Raw genomic sequence first — 23,447 nt, 5'->3', positions numbered from 1 at the left:
GCCGTGCAGCTCCTGCCCCTTCTTTGCACCGCTCCTCCTGGCCTGGGGCTCTATGTGAGTTCTGGATGTAGATATCCAGACTGTCCCTATATTCGTTCTTGTGGCCTTTGCGGAATGGGGTGCGGTCACCAGTAGTATTAGATGTGGTCCGTTGGATGGCCCTTGGTTTTGTGGCCGTGCACGTGAGCCCTGCTCCCCCTGTTGGGCCGCATTGCGTGGGCCTGTATTGAGCGTTGCACCCCTATAGTTGCATGGGGTGTCCCCCCTATGTTGGTTCACTTGTTGCTGCGCTGAGTAGGGTTTGCTAGGTGCTAAAGTCTATGTATTTCTGTGGCGGGTACGTGGGGGGTTCTGGGTGAGCTGCGCTTTACTCACTGCATTTTCTTGGGCCCACGAGCCCCCTGCTTCAACGTGTCTCTGGCTTCTCCGCATGGCGGTCCGTTGCCCTTTTTTGGGCCTTCCAGGGTCCCTGCTTGTCTCTGGCTTCTGTTGGCCTACGCCGTGCCTCCTCTCTGTGCTGCTTCAAGTGCTTTGTCAGGCACCTCTGGCCGTTACTTTGCCTTTTCCGCCTGCCCCGTTGCATGGGCGCTTCCTACTGTGCTCTGGTTGTGTGCCCAGAAGTGGGGTAGAGGCTCGAGCCGAGGCACTGACTTTCCCCGGCACCAGGCGACAATATTCCTCCGGCGTGTTGTTGCGTGGTCCGTGGTCCAATAAGGACTTGGGGAAGGTGTCCGGCTGGTGGTGCTGATAAGTGTTTTCCTTCCGCATGTTCCATGATACCTTTTCGCTGGTCTGTTCTTGCTGTTGGACCATTCCTCATTCCCCCGTCTCCCCGTCCATCCAGTGGTGTTGCGTTCTAATGCTAGTTGTTCCGGCTGCCTCCCCTTTGTCGGGTCTCGCCGATCTGCTCTTTCGCCCGGGCCGGGACTTGTTCTCGGTTCCCCTGTTCGCCTGCTGGAGCCACTCCTCTGTGCTGGTTGTCCCGGTTGACTGCCGTAGCCTGGTCACTGTTGTTCCTGATCCCCTCTGTCTTGCCTAGGAGGTCCTGGGGCGCTTGCTGTTGCGGCAGGGTGCCTATCTATTCTCTGCTGTGCTCTGAACTCTCGTCCTGCCAAAGTGCCATGGCTTCCTTTCGTTTCACGGCGTGACTTCGGAGGTTCCGATTTCCTTTCTCAGCTTGCGGTTTTCTTAATGGCTGCTTCCCTCCGTTCCAGTGCTTGTGGAGCTCTTCAGTTACATGAAGTTTTGGGCTTGGACTCTCCTGGAATGCTAATATATATTGCTGATTGATGTAGCCCGGCGGGGAGAGACACCTACACACGTCCTCTGTCGGCCGACATTTTGGAATCCCAGATCACCCCATTTTTAAGAACCATTTCTTCGAGTTGGTCTATTTGTGTCTCAGAGTCTGTGCTCAGTCAGCCATATTCACCATTGTTATTGTGCAGTGCAGTGCACTATGTCCTCTGTATATTCTAAAATCGACAATATGCGTTCACTGAATGTTCCAGCATTTTAACTAGACTGAGTACCACCAACTATTCTTTGTTGTTGCAATAGCCCCCATTTTCTTGGTACTATTTGTGGGGTTTTTGTCCTGCAGCTTTCTAATGCTTATCAATGTCTATTTATGTATGTGTTCCTTGCTAACATTGTTTTAGAAGCTTTGATATATTCATACATCTAGGAAACCTAATGAAAAGTGAACTGCAAAATAAAGTTTCTCAAGAAAGTAACGATCTTGCAAGATGGTCTAGGATTGCACTTCTGGCGTCCATAACTACGTGTTGGTATTTTTTATTTGTATTGTGTATTTGCCTACAGTTCAGATTTTAAATTAAAAAATGAAGCATACCTCTGCTTTCTTCTCCATGATGGAGAAGATTCTCTCAATTCCAATGCTGACTCCGACGCACGGCACCATCCTGCCTTTGGGGTCGAACATTCCCACTAGCCCATCGTAACGGCCTCCACCAGCCATACTTCCCACCTCCTCCTTGTGGTGGCTCTCCAGCTGAACCACGGATTCCTTTTGGTCTTGGAGAAGGACAGCCTCGTAGATCACTCCAGTGTAATAATCCAAACCTCGGGCCAGGCTCAAGTCAAAGGAAATCTGTAGGACACAAGCCCAGTGAGCAGAAATAAACTCGGTCATTCCATCAGCAGGGCAGCATACAAGTGCCTTTGGTCAATAATTTGTCACCCACCTGACTAGTCACACCAAAGAGCGTCAGGTACTCAAAAAGAGTCTTCACGTCTCTGACGCCTTCCAAAGTCTGTTTGTTCTGGCAGAGCCTGGGGTCCATTAGTAGCTGTTCGATCAATTCTGGACCACCTGTAAATCAGGAGAACAGCTGAACTACTACACAATGCAAGAAAGACGTGTACTTGTAAGAACATTCCAATCCACTCAACAAGTATTTCACACAACATGTAATCTGAAACTTTAACCGAACTGTGTTTTGTAGAGGAAATTGACAAATCAAAGAGTACTAAGTGGGTCTGGCACTTAAATATTTCAGCAAGTCAGGGATCTGAACCATCTTTGTGCTTCCATTGGGTGAAATTCCTAGTTAATGCAGCTAGTAAGAGCTGGTGGTACATAAAGGAGTGTCTGGCTCTCTATTGCTTGGGCAGGGCAGATTTTGGTGGGGAGAGTGCCATCTTTACCACAGAGTGGCAGGCAGAATTTACAAACATAAAATGTCCCTCTACCGTGACTGATATTTCACCCATCTCTAATTGCACAGCTCTGTTTGTCACTATTGGGTTTTATCTCAGTACAGAAAATGTGCTAGTGTTTATAATCACTTCTAAGGTAAATATGTATTGAGCCACAGGAAGCCATGAGTGGTGGAGGTATGTCCAAGGTAGCTCCGGGTTATCTCACTGATAATGCCCAATGAGGCTGATGTTGGCCTGGGATGGTTTGTAATTTGTGCAGAATGGATCTGGACTACAAAGTGGGGCTTCACTGTTTCTTTTCAGGTGGATTCTGCAGTGCTGTACATGTTTTTCCCCTTCTGTACCGCCACACAGATACACTTAGAATTATGGAGTGGATGGCTATCGACAGCAATTGACAGTGTTTCCAATTAATGCTCTTTGTTGTTTCAATGCACAGTCCAGATCACATCTACAAAAAGATCACATATATTCCATAACCATTTTGGAATCTTTTCTTCAGTTATAAATTCATACAAAGAAGCCCACAAAAACTGATGTTGGTGAATTAGGAACAAAAGATAAGGATTCCATCTTACAACATCAAAGATTTGAATAATTGGAAACAGCACGGGATATTAACTCAATTTAAAATTACAATCTCCAGACAATTTCTAAAATTGTGGTAATACAAGGGTAACCTTTGGGATATAGGCCACAGTTCTATCTTTGGCTTATTTTCACAATTGCAGAAGTGATTCACCAATTGCATAGTCTTTAAGAAGGAAATACGCATTCTTTTCAAAAGACATGCCTGTGTATAAAATATGTACTACTGGTTCTCTGACTTGTCGCTGGATAAGTAAGAGGGCGAAGAGAAACAGTTTTTTTGGGACCATCCTTATGCCACTTTGATATTATTTTGAAAGGGACTTTAATCATAAAGAATGGACACGGGACATTTACAAACAAAATGTCATTGTGTTTCCAGTTTTGTGGCAAATATTGGTATATTTTTTAAAATATGTACACGTTTGCTTTATCATCACAGAGGTTTCTCTGGTATGTCCTTCCTTTATGAACCAATGCAATGCTGCAGTAACTGCTGTGCTCATTTCAGAGGTGAGAGTGGTAGTTCATTGTGCCATAATCCTGTGCTATGCCTATGGAGACTCTGGCACCTAATGGCTATGCAGACACCAAAGATTTAAATCCAGTCAGCGACTGACCTCCAGAGGATCATTCGGAATTTGATAAAATGAGTATCATTTGCTAAAAGTATATCTATGTAATACTATCCCATATTACTTCATCAACTGTAAATAATTCAGTTTGTTGTGTATGATTTGTAAATTATAAATATTCATATTATGTTATCAAGCGCATTAACACCACCAAAGAAGTCTCTTGACACTGAATTTAGCCGATACCCAAACCTTTTCAACAGTTACTTCAGGGAGAGGCGGGGAATGATGAGTGTTTATGAGTTTCCTACAGTGCACATGATCATCTAGTGACTGGATGATGATTTATGAAGGAGATCCAAAGATCCACCACATAGGAAAAAAATACCTCCAGCATGGATTCTTCATTTTGGGAGTTGAAAGAATGCCGACACAAGTCTCGGAGAAATATATGGGATGGAAGTGCCTAAATTCATCTCACAGAAAAAAGGGGCCAAAGCCATCAAATGAACTCTGTGTTATACACAGAAATGTAAAGTTGACTTTACATTTCAACAGGAAGCTAGTGCAGATGTTTTAGTGCCAGAGAAATATGCAGTTTTTCTTAGATTGAGTAGTAGGTGGGCAGCCACTTTCTGCATTTGGGAATCTACAAACAGACTATGTTTATCCATTAACACTTTCAATATTGATGGTTAGCCTGTTTTAGTGAGCTCTCAATTTTGGCAGATACGGCAATAGAGGTACAGGGACGAAAATACATTTTTCTGGTATCACAACATTTAGTCAGGTATGGTGGTATGCTTTATGATGCAGGTCGCTAGATTCCACAGCTGGTAACTTAGTCACATGACAACATCTCTAAATCACAGAAAAACAGCATACCACTCTGTTGAATGTAGTCTCCAATTTGATCTGCTGTCTTGGGTTCAAGCCCCTTCTTCTGTATCAATTCATTCTTCACATCTGACCAAGAATTCTAAAATAGAGCACAAGGAATGTTTTAACAGACCTCAAGAGTTTAGGCAACTTTTCTTCTATTTCCTAATAATAGGTCTACAGTTAGAACACCCACCTTCCCCAACTTGTCCACAGAGGAACAAACTGCACAGAATTTGTTTTCTGGAACACCACAAACTGAAAAGATGCCCTCTAGGATTCTTCGGTCATTGATCTGGAAAGAAGAAACATCGGAGTTTAATGCTTACCGTTCCTTCCTGCCACTGATGTGGGGCACTGTATCTGTGCTACAACCCTGAGCATTTACCCATTGCATATGGAATTGTTATTGACCTCTTCTCAGTTAATCAGAATGTACGGAACACATTCAATAATTACTGTTATGGACTGCATTCCTGACATTTTGACTTCAGAAGTAGCTAGGGAATCAACAGAATGGAAGTCTCTGCATTCCAATAACAGCACTTCAATTTCAAAGCAAGATTTCTGTCAACATGACAATCCAACCCAACTTCACACACCAAAGAGAAAGCTAAAACATGGAGCAATGCTTTTCCCTTTTTTTTAAAAAGAAATTCTGTTCACTAACATTTCACCTAATGCAAGCACCTAGCAAAAACAAATTTACAATTAAAAAGCTTATCTTATAAAGGCAACATAGGTAATTAAATATTACAAAATAAAAAATACATTTGATTTAATAACATGTTTTGTGTGCTTTACTCACTATTAAACAAACATGCTTCACTTCACCTCCACAACTCGAAAACCTTTAATGCCTAGTACCACCATGGGCTAATAGTCTTATAAATCTCTGGAGGAATCCTTATCGCTTGGCATAATGACCCTTCACCCACAAGAACTACCCTTCAATCAGTCTTTAAGGCTATTATTGTATTAACAGTAGATCTGTTAGGGTCAGATAATTGGGAGTGGGACACAGTAAATGTGGAATGAATTTACCACAAGCTTTTTCTCTGCCAATAACACTTAATAATATGTAATGTGTTGTATCACTTAATTATCACACAGGGTCTCAATGTAAATGGTAACGCTTTAATCTGTGACTTCGGTACAGTGAGAAAACCGCATTGTTGCACCTCCAACCCTCCATCTCCAACTGCCTCCACTCTTCAAAGCACGCAGACTCATTCTAAAGTTAAAATTCAGAATCCAAATTACGACATAACACCCCCCACCCCCACTCCATTAACATACACATGACCCAAAAACAACTGGAAGAAACAAAACTAAACATAATAAAACATGTTAAAACAACTTTACCATTGTGAGAAAACCAGAGGGTGTATCACCCGCTAGTCCAAGGGGATCTCTTGCTCATGTGGCCAAGGCACGGCCATCGCATCTGGATCCAGACCATGTGGGTGGACCAGTGCGGGAGGATCACTTGGGTGAGGGGATTTTGGGGACTAGGGGTGAGGCACAGTATTCTCCCCTTTTTTATCTACCCCATCCTATTTTGTAGGATTCTCTGAGGTCACAACTCCCCATCCCCCTTTTTACAAATACACTTGGCCGAGGAAGAGGGTGACAGAGTAAGAAGACTAACTCTCATACATTGTACTGGACATGTCCCGTTAATCAGGTCAGGCAAAGTCAGGCACTTGACTTCAAGCGGATACACCTGATACCAATTAGCTCTCCTCAAACGGATAAAAGGCAACACCTAAAGACACACTCTGAGCAAGGCGGAACACGAGTACAAGCAGGACTTCCGGGGCGAAGGCAAACCTACTGGAGCAGAGCGACAGACCAAAGGACTAGAGCAGTGGATCGAAAACCCCAAGTGTTCCCTGCTGGAGGTCGTTGCCTCCGACAGGCCGCGAAAGACACGTGAAGAAGGTCAGATCCCACAAGTGAAGACTGCACTGTATTTCAAGGGCACCAGCGACCTGTGGTACTAACCTTGACTCGTGAATTGGACATCATAAAACCATGAGAGAAACACACACATCCAGTGAGTTGGCAAGCGACCTGAGATACTGGTGTGTGTTAAAGAATGTTTGAAGTGGCAAGATTAAATTGCGCGTGAAGGCTGCACGCATGTGGATGAGACGCGAAGAAAGGCAGACCTGTGAATTAACTTTGAAGTAAAAAACACAGATGCGGAATCAGCGATACTGTCATGAACTTCAGATCACGCCCCTTTTGGACCTCCTGGTCCTTGTCTCAACGGGGCTTACATTCTGTACTTCTTCCAACATGGCCGTCCAGAGCTGAAGCCCTTGCTGGCTCCATGCGCTGAACGCGGCGTGGTCTATTCATAGACCACGCCTTCCGCGTCTCCGCGCGTCTCAATGCTATTGCAGAGTAGCCCAGACGTGTGCTTGTAGCTCGCGGTATTGTTTCCCTTGTCCCAGTACTATTACCCATTCCTTTTCCTTTCCCCCTTCCTGGTTCCGAGCTTTTCTAGCCTTTTCCAGTCTTCCGGATTCCTGGACTCCGTGATCTCGGAACTAAACGCAACCTGGAACCAGACGAATCTCGAGCAGCGCTGTTCAAGAACAGGAGCGTTCGCAAGAAGGCAGCGATCAAAGTCACCGGCAAACATCGGACCCAGGTGAGAAGAGCGGAACTCCTTGACAGATACCGAGTAACGGAGTGGTCTGGCGAAAGAAAGTAGCCCACTCAAAAGTCTCTGTGAAAGGTGCATTGTTTGGAACGATAAAGCGAATGTAGTGCAAAAGCAAAGTAAGCAGAATTAACTCCTAGGGAATGGGAGAGTGGAAGCTGAATCTTTAACTATAAGTCAAAGTGGTCCTGCAGAGGTCTGTAAAGAAAGCCTCGCACATTCGAAGGTCTTCGACACACGAAAGTGGTCTGAGCCCGGCTGAGGGAGATCCGAAGTGTAATAAGCTTGGGGAAGGAGCCCCTTTGCAAGCTTTGTTAAACTTTGTGTTTGAAGAGGTCTGAGCCCGACAGGGGGGGACCTATGTGAACTTTGTGTTGAAACATTATTTAGAGGTCTAAACGAGAGACTTTAACATGGAAGGCCAGATGGGCCTCAATCCACGTTTTGGAACTGTTTATTGTACTGAGACCCCGAGCCATAGTGTGTCATCCTGCCTACAAAGACCGCCCTACTCCGTGGGGTCTAACGTGGGGAGGAGAGCCGATTTAGCTACCTTTATCAATTAGAACACTGATTTTTCCTTTGCATATATTCCGCATTTATACACTTTTTGTACAAGAGATAGGGCACGCATTAGGTTTTAACATAGGTGATTTTGATTTGACAGACTCTACTAGGACTGTTTTGTTTATCGTTTGATGGTCGAGACTAATGTAAGGAAGGAGGGGGTCGGTTTGCCCCCCCTCATACATACGACACGAAAGGGACCACCTGCTCTTGCAATAGTGGGGTGGGGGCGTCTTTCTTGCCCTTCTGTGGCCTCAGTGGACGAGTCCCTGGCACATACAGAAGCGGGGCTATTGCAAGATACATTTGAACTCCATTTTGTGTACCCCAAACTCCATCTTTGGACTAGGCCGCATTCTGGTATCTGTGAAGCCTTCTCTCCCCTCAGCAGCGCCGCACACAGCAAGCACTGACAGTCCCCATCTTTTTCCTCCCATGCCTGTGCCACCCAAGCCCATTTCTCATGGATGCTCTCGCGCAAATTGTTACAAGCAAGCAGTGTATTCTCTTCATCCTTCCTCTGAGATCACTGACCTGCGTGCGACCGGGCTGAATCATGACTTGTGGCCCATCCATCTCAAACAAACCTGCTCCGGCCCCTCTCACCCCCACTGTTGGAAAATTACTGCCTGTCCAACCCTCTCCAGCCTTCTTTTGATGTAGCCTGTCCAGCCCTGTGCCCCTCCATCTCTCTTTTGATGTTGCCCAAGTGTGACCCTTCCTTGCCGACTACCCTAGACTGCCCCAATATAACTAATCTGCCGTTGTCATATATTTTGCCATAAACCAACACATATCAATCCATCCCCTCTCGCTCTGAAGTGCCAGACCCGACAACTGTTAAATCTCAGCCCCCAGCAAGTCACCTGGAGGACAAGATCCCCACACCCTTCACCTCGCCAATTTATAGGCCTCTCTTAATACCAAAAGGTATAGTTTATGGTTTATTATTTACTGCATGTCCTATGATAGCATGCAGATTAGTTAGACAGTACCAGCCACCTCTCCCGGACCCAAACTGAGCTTCACCTCGCAAGGACCGGCCCAGCTGAACCAAGTGATGCCTACCAACCCGCCAAGCTGCCAGCCAATCTCGTGGAGCCTGCCCCTATAGGGCTTTACTAGGACCCATTCCCTCACCAATTCAAAAGTAACTTGTAGACTGTATAGAAAACATCATCCATGACGCTGTAACCCGTTAAAATGTATCATATCTGTATTGTTTGCCAGAGCGCTCTCGAGGCAGCAGAGTTCTCTGGATGCTGAATTTTACATAAAGGCTTTGCTGTCTCTCACAGCCAATCTCCTGGTCTCATTCCCTACTGGGATGTGTCCGCTATTCTGAGTTTCTAATTGTAATGTGGGGAGTGACCACCTTCACTACTCCCATCTTATTTATCTAGGGCACAGTAGGAGGTTTCCAACCCCAGAAACTTCAATAAAGGTTTTACAAATTGTACCTATTGTGTCAGTGTCATACTTGTGATACCATGCCTCCCCTACACCATATATAACCTAGAGCAACCCTCAACTAAAAATCACTAGAATCTTTAATACTACCCATTTTGATCACCAATGACTATCTAGACCCCCTCCGGACAATTCACTGCATTACATAATCTTTAGACCACACCAGTGGTATTAGAAACCAAAACGTGTCTTGCCCGCTAGTCCTCGGGAACTTGTCATCCAGGTGGCCAGTACATGGCCATCGCTTTTGGATACAGTTACTGGGGGTGGACCAGTGCGTGAAGATCATCTGGGTGAGGGGTCCTCAGGGAGAGGGGGTGAGGCAGCCGATGGTGAGATGCGGTATTACTCCCTTTTCTTGCACATCCAACCCCTCCTATTTCTTTAGAATCTGTTAGGCAGAATCCTGTGCAATTCCCTTAGGGAACACTGCAAAAACATTAAGACTACAGAAGTAAGCAGTAAACCCAATTGGTAGCAGTTTGCACCACCCATATTTACCTGGTAGTTGTGGCTGAGCAGTCAGACTTCTCTCAAGAAGAGTTAGACAGTATGTAGAGTATATACACAATAGGGCTAAAAACAGAGTAGAGCAAACAAACACTGACCAGAGCTTTGTATAAAAAGTATAGAGGTATTTATTTAAAACACACTTGAGCAATATACTAGCACTCTCAATCAAAAGCAAGTTAAAACACAGTCAGGTAAATTATACACACCTCCCTTTATAACTATCAGACAAGTCAGGGTTAAAGCACACTATTTGTTAAGTCAGAAGTGAGCGCTTAACCTAGATGGCACTCCACTAGTTTAGGTTAAAAAGGGAGAGAAAAGGCAGAGCATAAAATAAAACAGTTCCCAATACGTTTTAAGAGTTCAGAGCAAGGGAAGAAAGGCAGGTTATACTGTACAGCCAAAGTTCATAGGCAAGGCCCACTTTAAGTGGAGCAAGCAAAATGTGCCCAGGATCACATGGTTTAAAGTGCACTAAAAGTCTTTGCAGAGTGTTCAGAAAAAGGTTGGTATAGTTCAAGAAACAAAGTTTAGCAGGCCTGGGGCCAACCCAGTATAGAAGACAAGGATTTAAGGGTCACCTTCAGCAAGCTGTAGAAAGGGAGGCCAGGCAGGACACAGTACCTTAAATGGGAAGTTGTTCCTGGCAGTGATTGCAGTTCATTGTTCCAGCCAGGGGAAGAGAGGATCTCGTCGAGGAGGAAACTTGGAGTCATTGCACTGCACAGGGATGAAACCAGCCGCAGAGTTCCCGATTAAAAGGTGCGGTCCTTTTATTCGCGGTCAAAAGTGGTGAGCTTGGCTATCCGAACGCCTGGGTGCTTGGCACCGGCAATTCAACCAAGTGACGTCTTTGGAAGCGAAAAAGGGTGAACTGGTTGGTCCTACCAGCTCAAAGGGAGAAGACTCTCCAGCAGAAGATCTTCCCTGTCGTTGGAAAAGTGGTGAGTTCGTTGCAGCAGGGCTTCACCGGTGGTGTCGTCGGGTTGCAGGTGGCTCAGCTTCTACCTCGTCGGATTCTTAGGTCCTGTGGTGACTTCTGAAGTTCCAGTCCCAAAGGCCCTGCTTTTATGCAGAAAACCCCCATTCATCAGCCTAGCTGTCAATCACACATGCTAAGTAGTGTGCCGGGCGGCTCACCACTGGGCCAATCAGAGTAGAGTGCGACTTGGGTTGCCGAGGCAACACAGTCCAGGGTGCCTATTCCCCCCTCCACCCCTCCTATGGAACCCAGACAGAGTGGCACCACTTGGTGGGCTTCTGTGGAGAAGCCCACCAAAATAGTGGAACAAAGGGCTCGACCTTGGTCAGCGTTACAGAGATGGACACAAACGCCATTTTGGAACCGAGTTCTGGCAAAAAGACCCAACTGTAGATTTAATATTAAATAAATAAAGCGGTGGTATCTTTAACATTGCACCAAAAAGTGGTGCGTTTAAAATCAATGGGAAAATCCCATAGAGAATATTCCTGGGGAATATTTCACGTGGTAACCACTGCCACCAGCCAGAAAATCGACAAGGGGGGGCTGGACAGTGCTCCCTTGGAAACAGACCCAGGGGCAAGTATTTTAACCCCTTCCAGTACTTCCACAATATGATGGTTTGTACTGGTTCTGTTCACAATTTTGGACTAGTAAAGCCAATGGTGACTTTACATGTCCTCGGAGACAGTAGTCAGTCCCAGGGTATGGAGTCTATGTTTGGGGGTCACTATGACAACCCTGTGTTACTGCACTGAGGGGGCTGTGTAACACACATAGAAAAAACAGATGATGCCTTATGGAGTAAAAAGGTTACCCCATAGCCCATGAACACATATCTAGTCAGAAAGCACCTCAAATCATGCCTAAGAGTGGGAGGAAGGAACAAGTTACTTACCTGTAACTGTTGTTCTCCAGCATGGGTCTGGCATGGATTCACATGCTCATGAATATTCCCCGTCGTCAGGCTGGGAATCCTCGGTAAAGAAAAAAAAAACAGTATCAGTTTCATTTCTGATCTGTCTTTCGTAGTAATAACCAATCACTGGTCTCTGCGTCATACTGACCACAGCCAATGACTGCCCTCTACCTAAGCACCGCCTCTGGCAGCCATCTTCAGATTTGGAAGCACGTGAAGTGGCAGTATGACCAAGTGAAGAGCCGCAGAGGGGTAGGCGGGAGGGTTCGCATGTGAATCCATGCCAGACCCATGCTGGAGAACAACAGTTACAGGTAAGTAACTTGTTCCTTCTCCAGCATGGGGTCTGGCATGGATTCACATGCTCATGAATAAAGAATACATAGCAGTACACACATGCACAACCACGGGAGGTGGCAAAGGCTCAACATTAAGCATTACATCAAACTCAACATTAAGCATCTTACCTCCTCACCAGGCTCACCTCAGGCGAACAGGTTGCGCAGCACTGCTTGGCCGACCCTGGACTCCTCCCTGGAATCCCGATCGACGCAGTAGAATTTCGTGAAGGTGTGCGTCGACCACCACGTAGCAGGGGCACACCAGAAAGGAACGCCGTGGTAGCTGCGATCGCTCTGGTGGAATGGGCTCTCGGACGGCCAGGCAGCGGTCGGTTTGCCAACCGATGACAGTACATGATACAGCCGGAGAGCCATCTGGAAATGGAAGCCTTCGAGAGAGCCTTCCCCTGATTGACAGGTCCAAAGTTCACAAAGAGTTGTGACGTCTTCCGAAAACACTTCGTGCGGTCCACGTAGAACTTCAGCGCTCTAGCCACATCCAGCGAGTGCAAAGTCCTCTCAGCCGGCGACAAAGGCGACGGGAAGAACACAGGCAACACCAAGGGTTCGTTGAGATGGAAGTCCAACGGTACCTTGGGCATGAAGGAGGGGTGCGTCCTTAGCACTACCCTTGTGTCGTGAAAAGTCAAGTACGGGGCCTTGCAGGAAAGGGCCTGGATCTCTCCCACCCGTCGTGCGGAGGTGATGGCCACAAGAAACGCTGTTTTCCACGACAGAAACTTCAACGGGGCCGAGTGCAGAGGCTCGAACGGAGGTCCCATGAGCTTGGTCAGCACCACGTTGAGCTCCCACGCCGGGGACGGAGCCTTCACCGGCGGGAACGATCTGAACAGTCCCTTCATGAACTCTTTCACCAGACGATGAGACCACAGGGACGTCCGCCCCGTGGTTCTGGTGTATCGGGAGATCGCAGCAAGATGAATCTTGATGGACGCGTGTGCCAGTCCAGCTTTGGCCAGCGTCAGCAGGTACGGCAGTACCTGGGGAGCCGTAATCCGTAGAGGGTTAATCTTCTGTGCGTGGCACCAGACAGAGAACCTCTTCCATTTGTGTCCGTAGCATTTAAGAGTCGAGGACGCCCTGGCCTTTGCAAGAACCTCTCTGCAGTCGGCCGGTATGTCGTATCCTCCAAACTCTAGCGCTGCAGGAGCCAGGCCTGCAAGTTCAGCGATTTCGGATCGTGGTGGAGGATGGCGCCTCCTTCCCTGGAGAGTAGATCCGCGTCCACCGGCAGCTTGATTGGCGGTGACGTTGACAAGTCCAGAAGGTCCGGGAACCATATCTGCCTCGGCCACGCAGGTGCGACGAGGATCATCCTGCACCGTGACCTCTTGAGCTGGTTGACGAGCCGGATTAGCAGTGGCAAAGGAGGGGACGCGTAGAGGAACAGCCCCTCCCAGGGGAACGAGAAGTCATCGCCCATGCTCCTCGCCTGGGGAAACCTGCTGGCGAATCTCCGGCACTTGGAGTTCGTCGCCGTCGCGAACAGGTCGATCTGGGGTGTGCCCCACCGTCGGAAGAGGCGATCCACTAGATCCTGCCGTAGTTCCCACTCGTGGCAGGAGCGCAGCTCCCTGCTGAGTGAGTCGGCGATGGTGTTTTTTATCCCTGCCAGATGAAACGGCACCAGAAACATCCTTTGGGCGACGGCCCAATGCCACAGGTCCTGCGCTTCCTTGGACAGTGCTGGGGACCTGGTTCTGCCCTGTTTCCTGATGTAAAACATGGTGGTGGTGTTGTCGGTGAAGATCCTCACCACCTTGCCCTTGAGGGACGGAAGGAAGGACCTGAGGGCCCAGAACACTGCACGGAGCTCCAGGACGTTGATATGGAGGGACTTCTCCGTCGGGAGCCAGAGGCCTCTCGCGTGCAGATTTTCGGTGTGCGCTCCCCACCCTTCCAGGGAGGTATCCGTGGTCACTGTCTCCTGGTGGTCTGGGGTCCGGAAGTCCATGCCCGCCGTCAGATGCGCACGGGTGCCCCACCACCGGAGCGCTCGGCGGAAACTCTCGTCGAGTGTGATCCTCTCCTCGAAGCCGCCCGTCGTTTGGATCCAGTGCGCGTCCAGGAACTCCTGCAACGGGCGCATCCGGAGCCTGCACATGGGAATGAGGTAGATGCAAGAAGACATCATTCCGAGGAGGGACTTGATGGACCTCACCTTGGCCGCGTCGGAAGCCAACATCCGCTGTACCTTGCCCAGGATGGACCTGGTCCTTTCCTCCGACGGGGAGGCCAGAAGGGACACTGTGTCGAGCTTCGCTCCCAGAAACAGTGCGTTTTGCGCGGGTACCAGGTGGGACTTGGCGTAGTTCACGGAGAATCCCAGGTCCGTGAGAAGTTGGACGGTCCTTGCCGTGTGGTCCACGGCGAGCTCCCTCGTCTTGGCTCGGATGAGCCAGTCGTCCAGGTAGGGGTAGACGTGGATCCCCTTGCGGCGCAGCTGCGCCGCCACCGGTGCAAGGCACTTGGTAAATACCCTGGGTGCCGACCGTAGTCCGAAGGGGAGGGCTTTGAACTGGTAGTGACGCCCTTGGACCACAAATCTGAGGAATTTTCGGTGCCCCTTTAGGATGGGAATATGGAAGTAGGCATCCTCCAAATCCAACGACGACAGGAAGTCTCCTTCCTCCAGCTGACCCAGGACGTGCTGGAGGGTGACCAGCCGGAACTTCTGTGCCTTGATGAACTTGTTCAGACGTCGCAGGTCTAGGATGGGGCGCCATCCTCCCGTCTTCTTCTTCACGAGGAAGTATCTCGAGTAAACTCCGGAGCCCCGAAGCCTCTTTGGGACGAGTTCGATGGCGCCCTTCCTGAGCAACGCCTTTACCTCCAGGAGAAGCTGAGGGACGTGAAGCTCTCTCCTGGCCACGGGGGGGCACGCGCGGGCACCTTCTTTGAAACTCGAGTGCGTGGCCCCGGGCCAAGGCGTCCAGCACCCAACGGTCGGTGGAGATGGAATCCCACACGCTGACGAAACTCGCCAGCCGGCCTCCCACCGGGGTGCTTCGGTGGGGGCCCGACCCATGGCCGGTTCAATCCTGTTTCGATGAGGCTTTGCCGCCTTGACCTCCTTGGCGACGACGGCGGGGTCCTCCAGACTTGCCTCGTCCTCTGTAGGCCTCTTGAGACGACGAGCGGGCCGCTTGACGGTAGGTAGAGAAACCGCCGCCGGATCCTTTGGAGGCGCCCTTGCCTCCGCTGCTCCGAAAGGGCGTCCGTCGTTGCTGTAGAACCCCAAGGGCCCGGGCCGTCTCAGTGTCCGCTTTAATGGCCTGAAGGGAATCGTCCACTGTTTTCCCAAACAGGTTGTTCCCATCGAACGGCATGTCCAGGACTCTGGTCTGTACGTCTTGACGGAAGTCCGTAGCCTTGAGCCATCCACCCCGCCTAAGGCACACGCCGTTGCCCAACTGCCGAAACCCAGTGTCGGCGATGTCTGTCGCAATAGTGATGGCGTAGTCCGACGCCACCTCACCTTCCTGTAGGATCTCCAGGGCATCCGCCCTCTTGTCGTCTGGTAGGAAGTCCAGCAGGGGAGCCAGTTTGTACCATAGCTCCCTGTCGTAGCGGGCCACAATAGCCAAGGCGTTGGCCGCTTTAATCGTCGTCGCTGCAGACGAGATGACCCTGCGTCCCATAGCGTCCAATTTCTTTCCCTCGCCGTCCGGTGGGGAAGTCGAAGTGGAGGCCGTACCCCCCCCCCCGCTTTCTTCCTGGCCGCCGCGGAGACGACGGAGTCCGGGGTAGGCTGCGCCCGGAGGCACAGGGGGGCCGCGTCCGGGACCCGGTACTTCTTTTCGTACCGGTCTCTTCTAGCTGGCGTCGTGGAAGGGTTCTTGAGGAGGGCGAGGCCCTCATCCCAAATGTCGTCCAGTAGAGGCACCGCGAGGACCGTCTTCCTCTTGGCCTTGCACCGTTGATAAAGGAATCCTTCCTTTTTCTTCTCCTCAGGGCAGAGTTGGAAAAGCTCGGATGCCCTGGCGATCATGGAGTGGAACGATCCAATCTCGTCGGGCGGAGAGGCCCTGGTGGGAGGTGACGACGGGAGATCCTCGTCGTATACCTCGTCGCCCGTACCCGTCGCTGCCGTGTCAGTACCCTCGGGTGGACGGGGAGTAGGGCTGGACGGGTCGCGACGGCTGAAAAGGAGGTGGAGGGTGAATCCTTATTTTCTTGTGAGGGGGAACACCCGAAGGTCCCGGATCAGGATCCCCCGACGGGAGAGGCTCCTCCGTCGGCAACGGTAGTCTCGTCCTTATCTCTGAGCATAAGGACTGTATAGCCAACAAAATGGCCGCCGAGTTGTCTTGCGGCGCTGGCAGAGGGGAATCCGACGGGCAATCAGGGGCAATCGTCGGCACCCTCGACGCTGTCGTCGTCACCTGCGTCAGGCTCCATCCCGACGGGCCGGTCTTCATCCACGCCAAGGCCGTGGCTTAAGACCTCGATCAGCTCTTCCTCTGAAGCCGAATCTACGACGACGCCCTGCCCCCCCTTTTTCTTCCCCGCTGGGGATTTCACGGGGGTCCTATCGATGGGCACAAAAGAGGGCTCCCTCCGAGGTGGCAGGGAGACTCTGAGCCCCGAGGTCGCCACCACTGGTGTAGCCTCCACAGGCTGAGCCAGGGCCGCCGCGACAGTATCGATAGAGGGCTTGGCCGGATGGATTAAGGTCTTCACCACCTTAGGTGCGCTCACTGCCTTATCCTTGAGGGGGGGGACACTACCTCGCTCCCCATCCGATGGGGCCTTCGAGCTCAACCGGGGCCTCTCCAGGAGCTTCGCCGGGTGCTCGCCCTTCCTCTTACCCAACCCAGAGCGTTGGCTCGTGGCTGAAGGTGCCGGGGAGGGTGCGCCCTGCCTGGCGCCCGTAGAGCCCGACCGTTCGGCGCTCCCGGTGCCAGCGGACTCGCGGTGCTTGGCCTTGTGTTGGAGCCCCGTCGCCGGGGCGTCCTCAAAGGTCTTAGAAGACCGCTCGGATTTCTTCCTCTTCTTCTCGCCTGACGGGCTCTTCCCTTCCAGCCAGTTGGCGAGGCGTTGGTGGCGGTCTTTCATGGTCCGCTCCGACATATTGCAGCAAAACGCACAGTCCTTCTCCACGTGCGTCTTGTTCTCATGTAAGCAGTAGAGACAAAAGGAGTGTTCGTCCTCCTTAAAGACGTTCTGCAGCTGGCATCCAGGACAGACCCTGAACAGCTTTCCGGACGTCGAGCTTCCCTTCTCCTGGGCCATGTCCGGGCCTGAGAAGTTTCTGTAGTCCTCCAAAACGTAGCTTGAGGGACGCAGACGAATCCGACACGGGTCCCCGTTGATCGGATGGGGAGTCGGTGGAGCTTGAGGCTCTTTTGACCGGGAAAAACGAAGTTTTGAGAAAAAAACGTGAAAAATTAGCACTAACGCTCGAGAGCAATAGCACGAGGATCCCAACACATGAACGTGCGGTAAAAATCTGAAGATGGCTGCCAGAGGCGGTGCTTAGGTAGAGGGCAGTCATTGGCTGTGGTCAGTATGACGCAGAGACCAGTGATTGGTTATTACTACGAAAGACAGATCAGAAACGAAACTGATACTGTTTTTTACCGAGGATTCCCACCCTGACGACGGGGAATATTCATGAGCATGTGAATCCATGCAAGACCCCATGCTGGAGAAAAGAGTCTCACTCTTAGCAGGAGAAAAAAACAACCCCGAAAATTCCAGCAAAGCTGCTGGGGGACTCACTAGGTTTGGGAAATTAGCCTTAAAAGAGAATTCTCCCTAACAGGATCCTATGTCCCAACTCCCACACTCCCCCCGTCTGCACAAACACTAGGCTGAGGAAGAGGGCGACAGAGTAACAAGACTAACTCTTATACATCATACTGGACATGCACTGCTAATCTGTTCAGGCAAAGTCAGGCACTTGACTTCAAGTGCATACACCTGACTTCAATTAGCTCTTCTCACACAGATAAAATACGGAACCTAGAGACACACTCTGAGCAAGGTGGAAAATGAGTACGAGCAGAACTTCTGGGGCGAAGACAACCTTACTGGAGCAGAGCGACGGACCAAGGGACGAGAGCAGCGAGTCAAAACCCCAAGAGTTCTCTAGAGGAGGTTGTTGCCTCCACAAGGCTGCGAAAGACATGTGGAGAAGGCCGGATCCCAATATCGAAGACTGCATTGTGTTTCAAGGATGCCAGCGACCCTTCGGGTGAACGGCAGAGTTGGGGAAGCAAGGCCAAGCCTGTGGTACTAACCTCGACTTGTGAATTGCAAATCGAAAAAGCAAGAAAGAACCGCACACAGCCGGTGAGTTGGCAAGCGCCCTGAGAGACCGGTGTGTGCCAAGAAAGATTGATGTTTGCATCAATATATTGCAAGTGAAGGCTGCACACATGTGGATGAGACGTGAGGAAAGGCAGACATGTGAATGAACTTTAAGATAAAGACAGCCGGCGAAAAGGAGTAGCCCATTCGAACGTCTCTGTGAAAGGTACATTGTTTGAGGCGGTGAACGAACTGTAAAAGCGAAAGTGAATGAAGTTAACCCCGAGAAAAGGGTAGAGGAAAAGCTAAACATAGTTCTGAGTCAAAGTGATCCTGAGGTGGTCTCTGAAGGGAGCCCACACATCCGAAAAGCGGTCTGAGCCCGGCAGAGGGAGACCCGAAGTGTAAAAAGCTTAGGGAAGGGAGCCCCAGCAAGTGTTGTTGAACTGTGAAAGGGCTGAGCCCAGCAAAGGGGGACCAACTTTTAACTTTGCAAGGTCTGTGCCCGCCAGAGGGATACCGGTGTGAACTTTTGTTTTGTTATTTGGGGAAGACTGGAACAAGAGCCTTTAACGTGGAAGGCCCAGCGGGCCTCGATCCATGTTCCCCTAAACGCAGGGAGGAGAGCTGATTCAGCCACATATAAGTATATATGATACATTACTCACCGTAATCGTATTTCTGATGCTTGTATCTGCTTAGATTCACATGCTGTGCATAGGCCGACATCTAGTGGAAGCTGCAGAGTATTAGTTTTTCGAAACGCAAAAATGTGCGTCGACATAGGGCGTGCCAGTAATACTATCCCTAGTGTGACGTCCACTCTACCCATGATCCCTTACGCATGCAGGACCCTCAGATTGTATTTTTTCTGGCATGAGGTAGCATGAGGAGTAGCGCGAGTACAGATTATCCAAGCAGATAGATAGATAGATAAGACTACAAGCATCCATGCGCCTTCTCTGAGAGGGTAGGAAGGGCGGGTGCATGTGAATCTAAGCAGATACAAGCATCAGCAATACGATTACGGTGAGTAATGTATCCCTTCTGAGGCTTGTGGAATCTGCTTAGATCACACGCTGTGCACAGATTAGCGAGCAGCGTTAGAAGGAGGTGGGATGTGAGAAGGGTCATGAGCAAACAGATGTCTTAGAACCACTTGTCCCACTTGAGTATCTGTCTTGGAATGAGTGTCAATGTAGTAGTGCTGAGTAAACGTGTGAATAGAGCTCCATGTAGCTGCTTTGCAAATGGTGTCAAGGGGTACATTTGCAATGAAAGCCAGAGTGGCCACAGTGCCTCTTGTAGAGTGGGCTCTTGGCGTAAAAGGCAGAGTTTTCTCAGAAAGCGAGTACCACAGATGGATACAGTTTACTATCCATTTAGAGACGCAATCTCCCTCTCTGCCTGTAGCTATGGAGACAAACAGTTGGTCTGTCTTTCTCAGCGGTCTGGTCTTGTCTACATAGTAGAGGACCGCTCTTCGCACATCTAGTGTGTTTAGGTTCTTGGAAGAAGGCCGGTAGCTGAATGTACTGGTTAACGTGGAATTTTGAAATGAATTTAGGTGAGAACCTAGGGTGTGTTCGTAGAACCAGTTTATCCTTATGAACAGTAAAGAAAGGATCCTGCACTGACAGAGCCTGAATTTCACTGACCCTTCTTATGGATGTAATGGCTACTAAGAAGGCAGTTTTATAGGTCAGGTGTTTGAGACTAGCCTTATGCATGGGTTCAAAGGGTGGGCCCATGAGTTTAGCAAGCACCACATTAAGGTCCCATCCTGGTGGTGGGTTTGAAATTGGAGGGTGGCATCTCTTTACCCCTTCCATGAAGGCTTTAACCACTGGTACTTTCCACCACAACACCTTGTTATGGGAGGTGGTGTAGGCTGACAGCGCCGCCAGGTGTACCTTGAGTGAATTAAATAACAACCCTGCGTCCAGCAGGTGGAGCATGTAGTTCCAATATTGGAAGGAGTGCAATCAACCGGGTTGATTTGATAATTCTGGCACCAGATAACGAATCTTTTCCATTTATCAAAGTAACAGTGTCTCGTGTTTGGTTTCCTAGATTCGTTTAGGATATCCATGCATCTCTGTGGCAGGTTGAGATGTCCAAACTCTATGACTTCAGGAGCAATGCTGCCAAGTTCATTGAGCTGGGTTGAGGATGCACTGTTGACCTTGGTGATGGGATAGTAGGTTGTGCCAGCACGGGAGTCTGATGGGTTTGCACACTGCTAGTCTGCGCAGGTGTGGGAACCACGGTTGTCTCGCCCACATGGGAGCAACTAGGATGAGAGTCATCGATTCCCTTTGCATCTTGTTGACCACCTTCCTCATGAGCGGTGATGGTGGAAAAGCATAGGCAAACATCCCTGACCAGTTCATTCATAGGGCGTTCCCCTTGGAGTCTGGCTGGCGGAACCTGGATGCGAATCCTGGGCATTGTCTGTTTTCGCTTGTGGCGAATAGGTCTATAGTGGGGAAACCCCACTGTGAGAAGAGGTCTTCTACGACTTCTCTGTGCAGACACCATTCGTGTTCTCCTGGGAGGGGATCTCTGCTCAAAGCGTCTGCCAGTGAATTGAGATCCTCTGAAACATGTTGAGATGACAGGTAAATGTTCCGTCCGAGTGTCCATGTCCAAATGTTCTGGGCAAGCCTGGACAGATTTGGCGAACGGGTCCCTCCCTGCTTGTTTAAGTAAAACATGGCTGTCGTGCTGTCTGTTAAGATTTGCACTGACAGGTTCATCAGGTGGGGTTTGAACGCTCGAAGCGCTCTGAAGACTGCCAGAAGCTCTAGCAGATTGATGTGATTTTTGGCCACTCTGTGAGACCAGAGACCCTGAGCTGTGTGGTGAAGGAGGTGTGCTCCACACCCCGATAGGGATGCGTTTGTAGTGACTACAGCCTGTATCTCCGGATCGAAAAAGGGTTTCCCCTTTGACAGCTTCTCTCTCTTCCACGAGTGAAGACTTAGTACAAGCATTGGCGAAACGACCACTAGATCGTCCCACTGACCACTTGCCTGAGACCATTGTTTCGCCAACCATTCCTGCATGGGTCGCATGCGCAGGCGTGTGTGGGGAACCAGGTAAATACATGACACCATCAGGCCTAGCAAACACATCGCTTTGCGCACCGTTATCTGACGACCAGGCTGATATTGAGGAATATGTAGCAGTATATTCCGAATTCTTTCAACTGATGGAAAGGCCAACCCCTCTCGAGTGTTTAGGACAGCTCCTAGGAACTGTTTGGAGGTGCTTGGCACCAGGCTTGATTTTTTCTCGTTGATAGAAAAACCCAATTCGAAGAGGAGGTCGATAGTTCTTTGGATGTTGGATCTGCAAATTACTGGGGTTTCCCCTGTGATGAGCCAGTCGTCCAGGTAAGGGTACACTGGGATTGCCTCCCTGCGTGGGTGTGCTGCCGCCACCGCCAGTACCTTGGTGAATATCCTTGGAGCCGAGGCTATACCGCAGGGCAGCACCTTGAACTGGTAGTGCTGACTGTCCACCTTGAAGCTCAAGAATCTTCTGTGCGCTGGGAACATGGAAATATGAAAATAGGCATCTTTCATGTCCAATATTGCCATGTAATCCCCTCTTTTTAGGAGGGGAATTACCTCTTGGAGAGCAGTCATGCAACATTTTTGGGGCTTGACATACTTGCAGAGCGTAAGTTTAATACTGGGCACATTGTCAAATCTTTTTTTGGCACAAGGAAGTAAGTTGAATAAATACCCTTGTTTACCTGGTTGCCTGGGACGGGTTCAATCGCGTCCTTTGCGAGAAGATTGACGATTTCCTCGAGGAGGATCTTTTGGTGGTCCAGGGAATGTATCTTTTGTCTTGGAGGGTGGTTGCGGGGGTGCTCCCGTAGTTCGATGCAGTATCCTGCGGACACTGGACAGCACCCATCTGTCTGATGTGATCCCTTGCCATGCCTGGGTGAAGTTGGAAATGCGCCCCCCTACTGGGGATGCGTGGGAAGGTACCCTGAGTGGAACGTCACTGTTTGCCGGGAGGCGTACCGTCTCTGGCTGGGCTGCCTCTTCCTCTACCATGGCTCCTTTTATTACCTCTGCCATAACTTTGGGTAGTCTGTTGGTTGCCACCCCACGATGTACCCTGCACCTGTGCGTAATTGGAGCCCCTCTTGGAATTTTGGCTGCGTGAGCGACGAAAATTACTATTCCCTCTTTGGTTCGTGGGCTTATTAGTCAATTGTCCCAGGGATTTAAGGTTATCGTACTCGTCCTTGGAAGTTTTGAGTGCGTCCTCTACTGCTTTGCAAAACAAGACATTGGTTCCACTGGCATGTCGATAAGGGTAGCTTGGGTCTCGGGTTTAAACCCTGACTGTCTAAGCCAAGCGTACCTCTTGATGACGGTAGTCTCTGCTATGAGCCGGCCTGCATTATCTGCAGCGTCAAAGGTCGTCTTTAGAATGCATGCGGACACGGCTCTACCCTCCGACGTGATCTGGGCTAACTGGCCCATTACTGGTTCCGGTGCGGAGTTAATGAGAGCAGCTACCTGCTCCCACTGGTGGCAATTATAGCTTGCCAGCAGAGTGGTGGTATTGGCGATTCTTGCCTGGTAAGCGGAAGTGGAGGCCACTTTCCTTCCTAACCCATAAATCCTCTTGCTCTCCTTGTCTGGGGGAGCCTCAGATGCTGATAGAGTCGTCCCCGCTCTTTTCCTGGTGTTAGTGACTACTAGCGAGTCGGGCTTAAGTTGACCCCTTATATAAAGTGGGTCTGACTGGGCGGCTCTGAACATCTTTTCAATTCTGGGGTGTACAGGCCTGATGAGATTAGGGGTGAGGAATCAAGGATCAATTCTGCGTTGGATGGATTTCAGAATTGGAATGGCTTGGGCAATGGGTTTCTTGTCCCCCATGATCTCCTCTGCAAAGTCCCTGTCTTCTTGCGCCCCTTGAGTGTCTATGTGGATGTGCTCTGCAG

At 49.8% G+C, this 23,447-nt stretch overlaps 1 protein-coding gene across 4 annotated transcripts in view; it reads right to left on the bottom strand.

Annotated features, from left to right (window-relative positions):
• LOC138582676 (histidine--tRNA ligase, cytoplasmic-like) overlaps positions 1–23,447 on the bottom strand; it is a 556,920-nt gene that overhangs the window by 267,754 nt on the left and 265,719 nt on the right. For all 4 annotated transcript variants that reach the window (XM_069654213.1, XM_069654215.1, XM_069654214.1 and 1 more), the window contains 4 exons: positions 4,924–5,022; positions 4,734–4,827; positions 2,208–2,335; positions 1,856–2,113 (listed from right to left, as the gene is read on the bottom strand). In XM_069654213.1, the coding sequence (XP_069510314.1) occupies positions 1,856–2,113; positions 2,208–2,335; positions 4,734–4,827; positions 4,924–5,022 (579 nt within the window). The remainder of the gene's footprint in view (positions 1–1,855; positions 2,114–2,207; positions 2,336–4,733; positions 4,828–4,923; positions 5,023–23,447) is intronic.

Source organism: Ambystoma mexicanum, chromosome 3q (assembly GCF_040938575.1).
Source record: "Ambystoma mexicanum isolate Mex_15411 chromosome 3q, UKY_AmexF1_1, whole genome shotgun sequence".
NCBI lineage: Eukaryota > Metazoa > Chordata > Amphibia > Caudata > Ambystomatidae > Ambystoma > Ambystoma mexicanum.
This window is presented reverse-complemented; position numbering and strand designations above follow the sequence as displayed.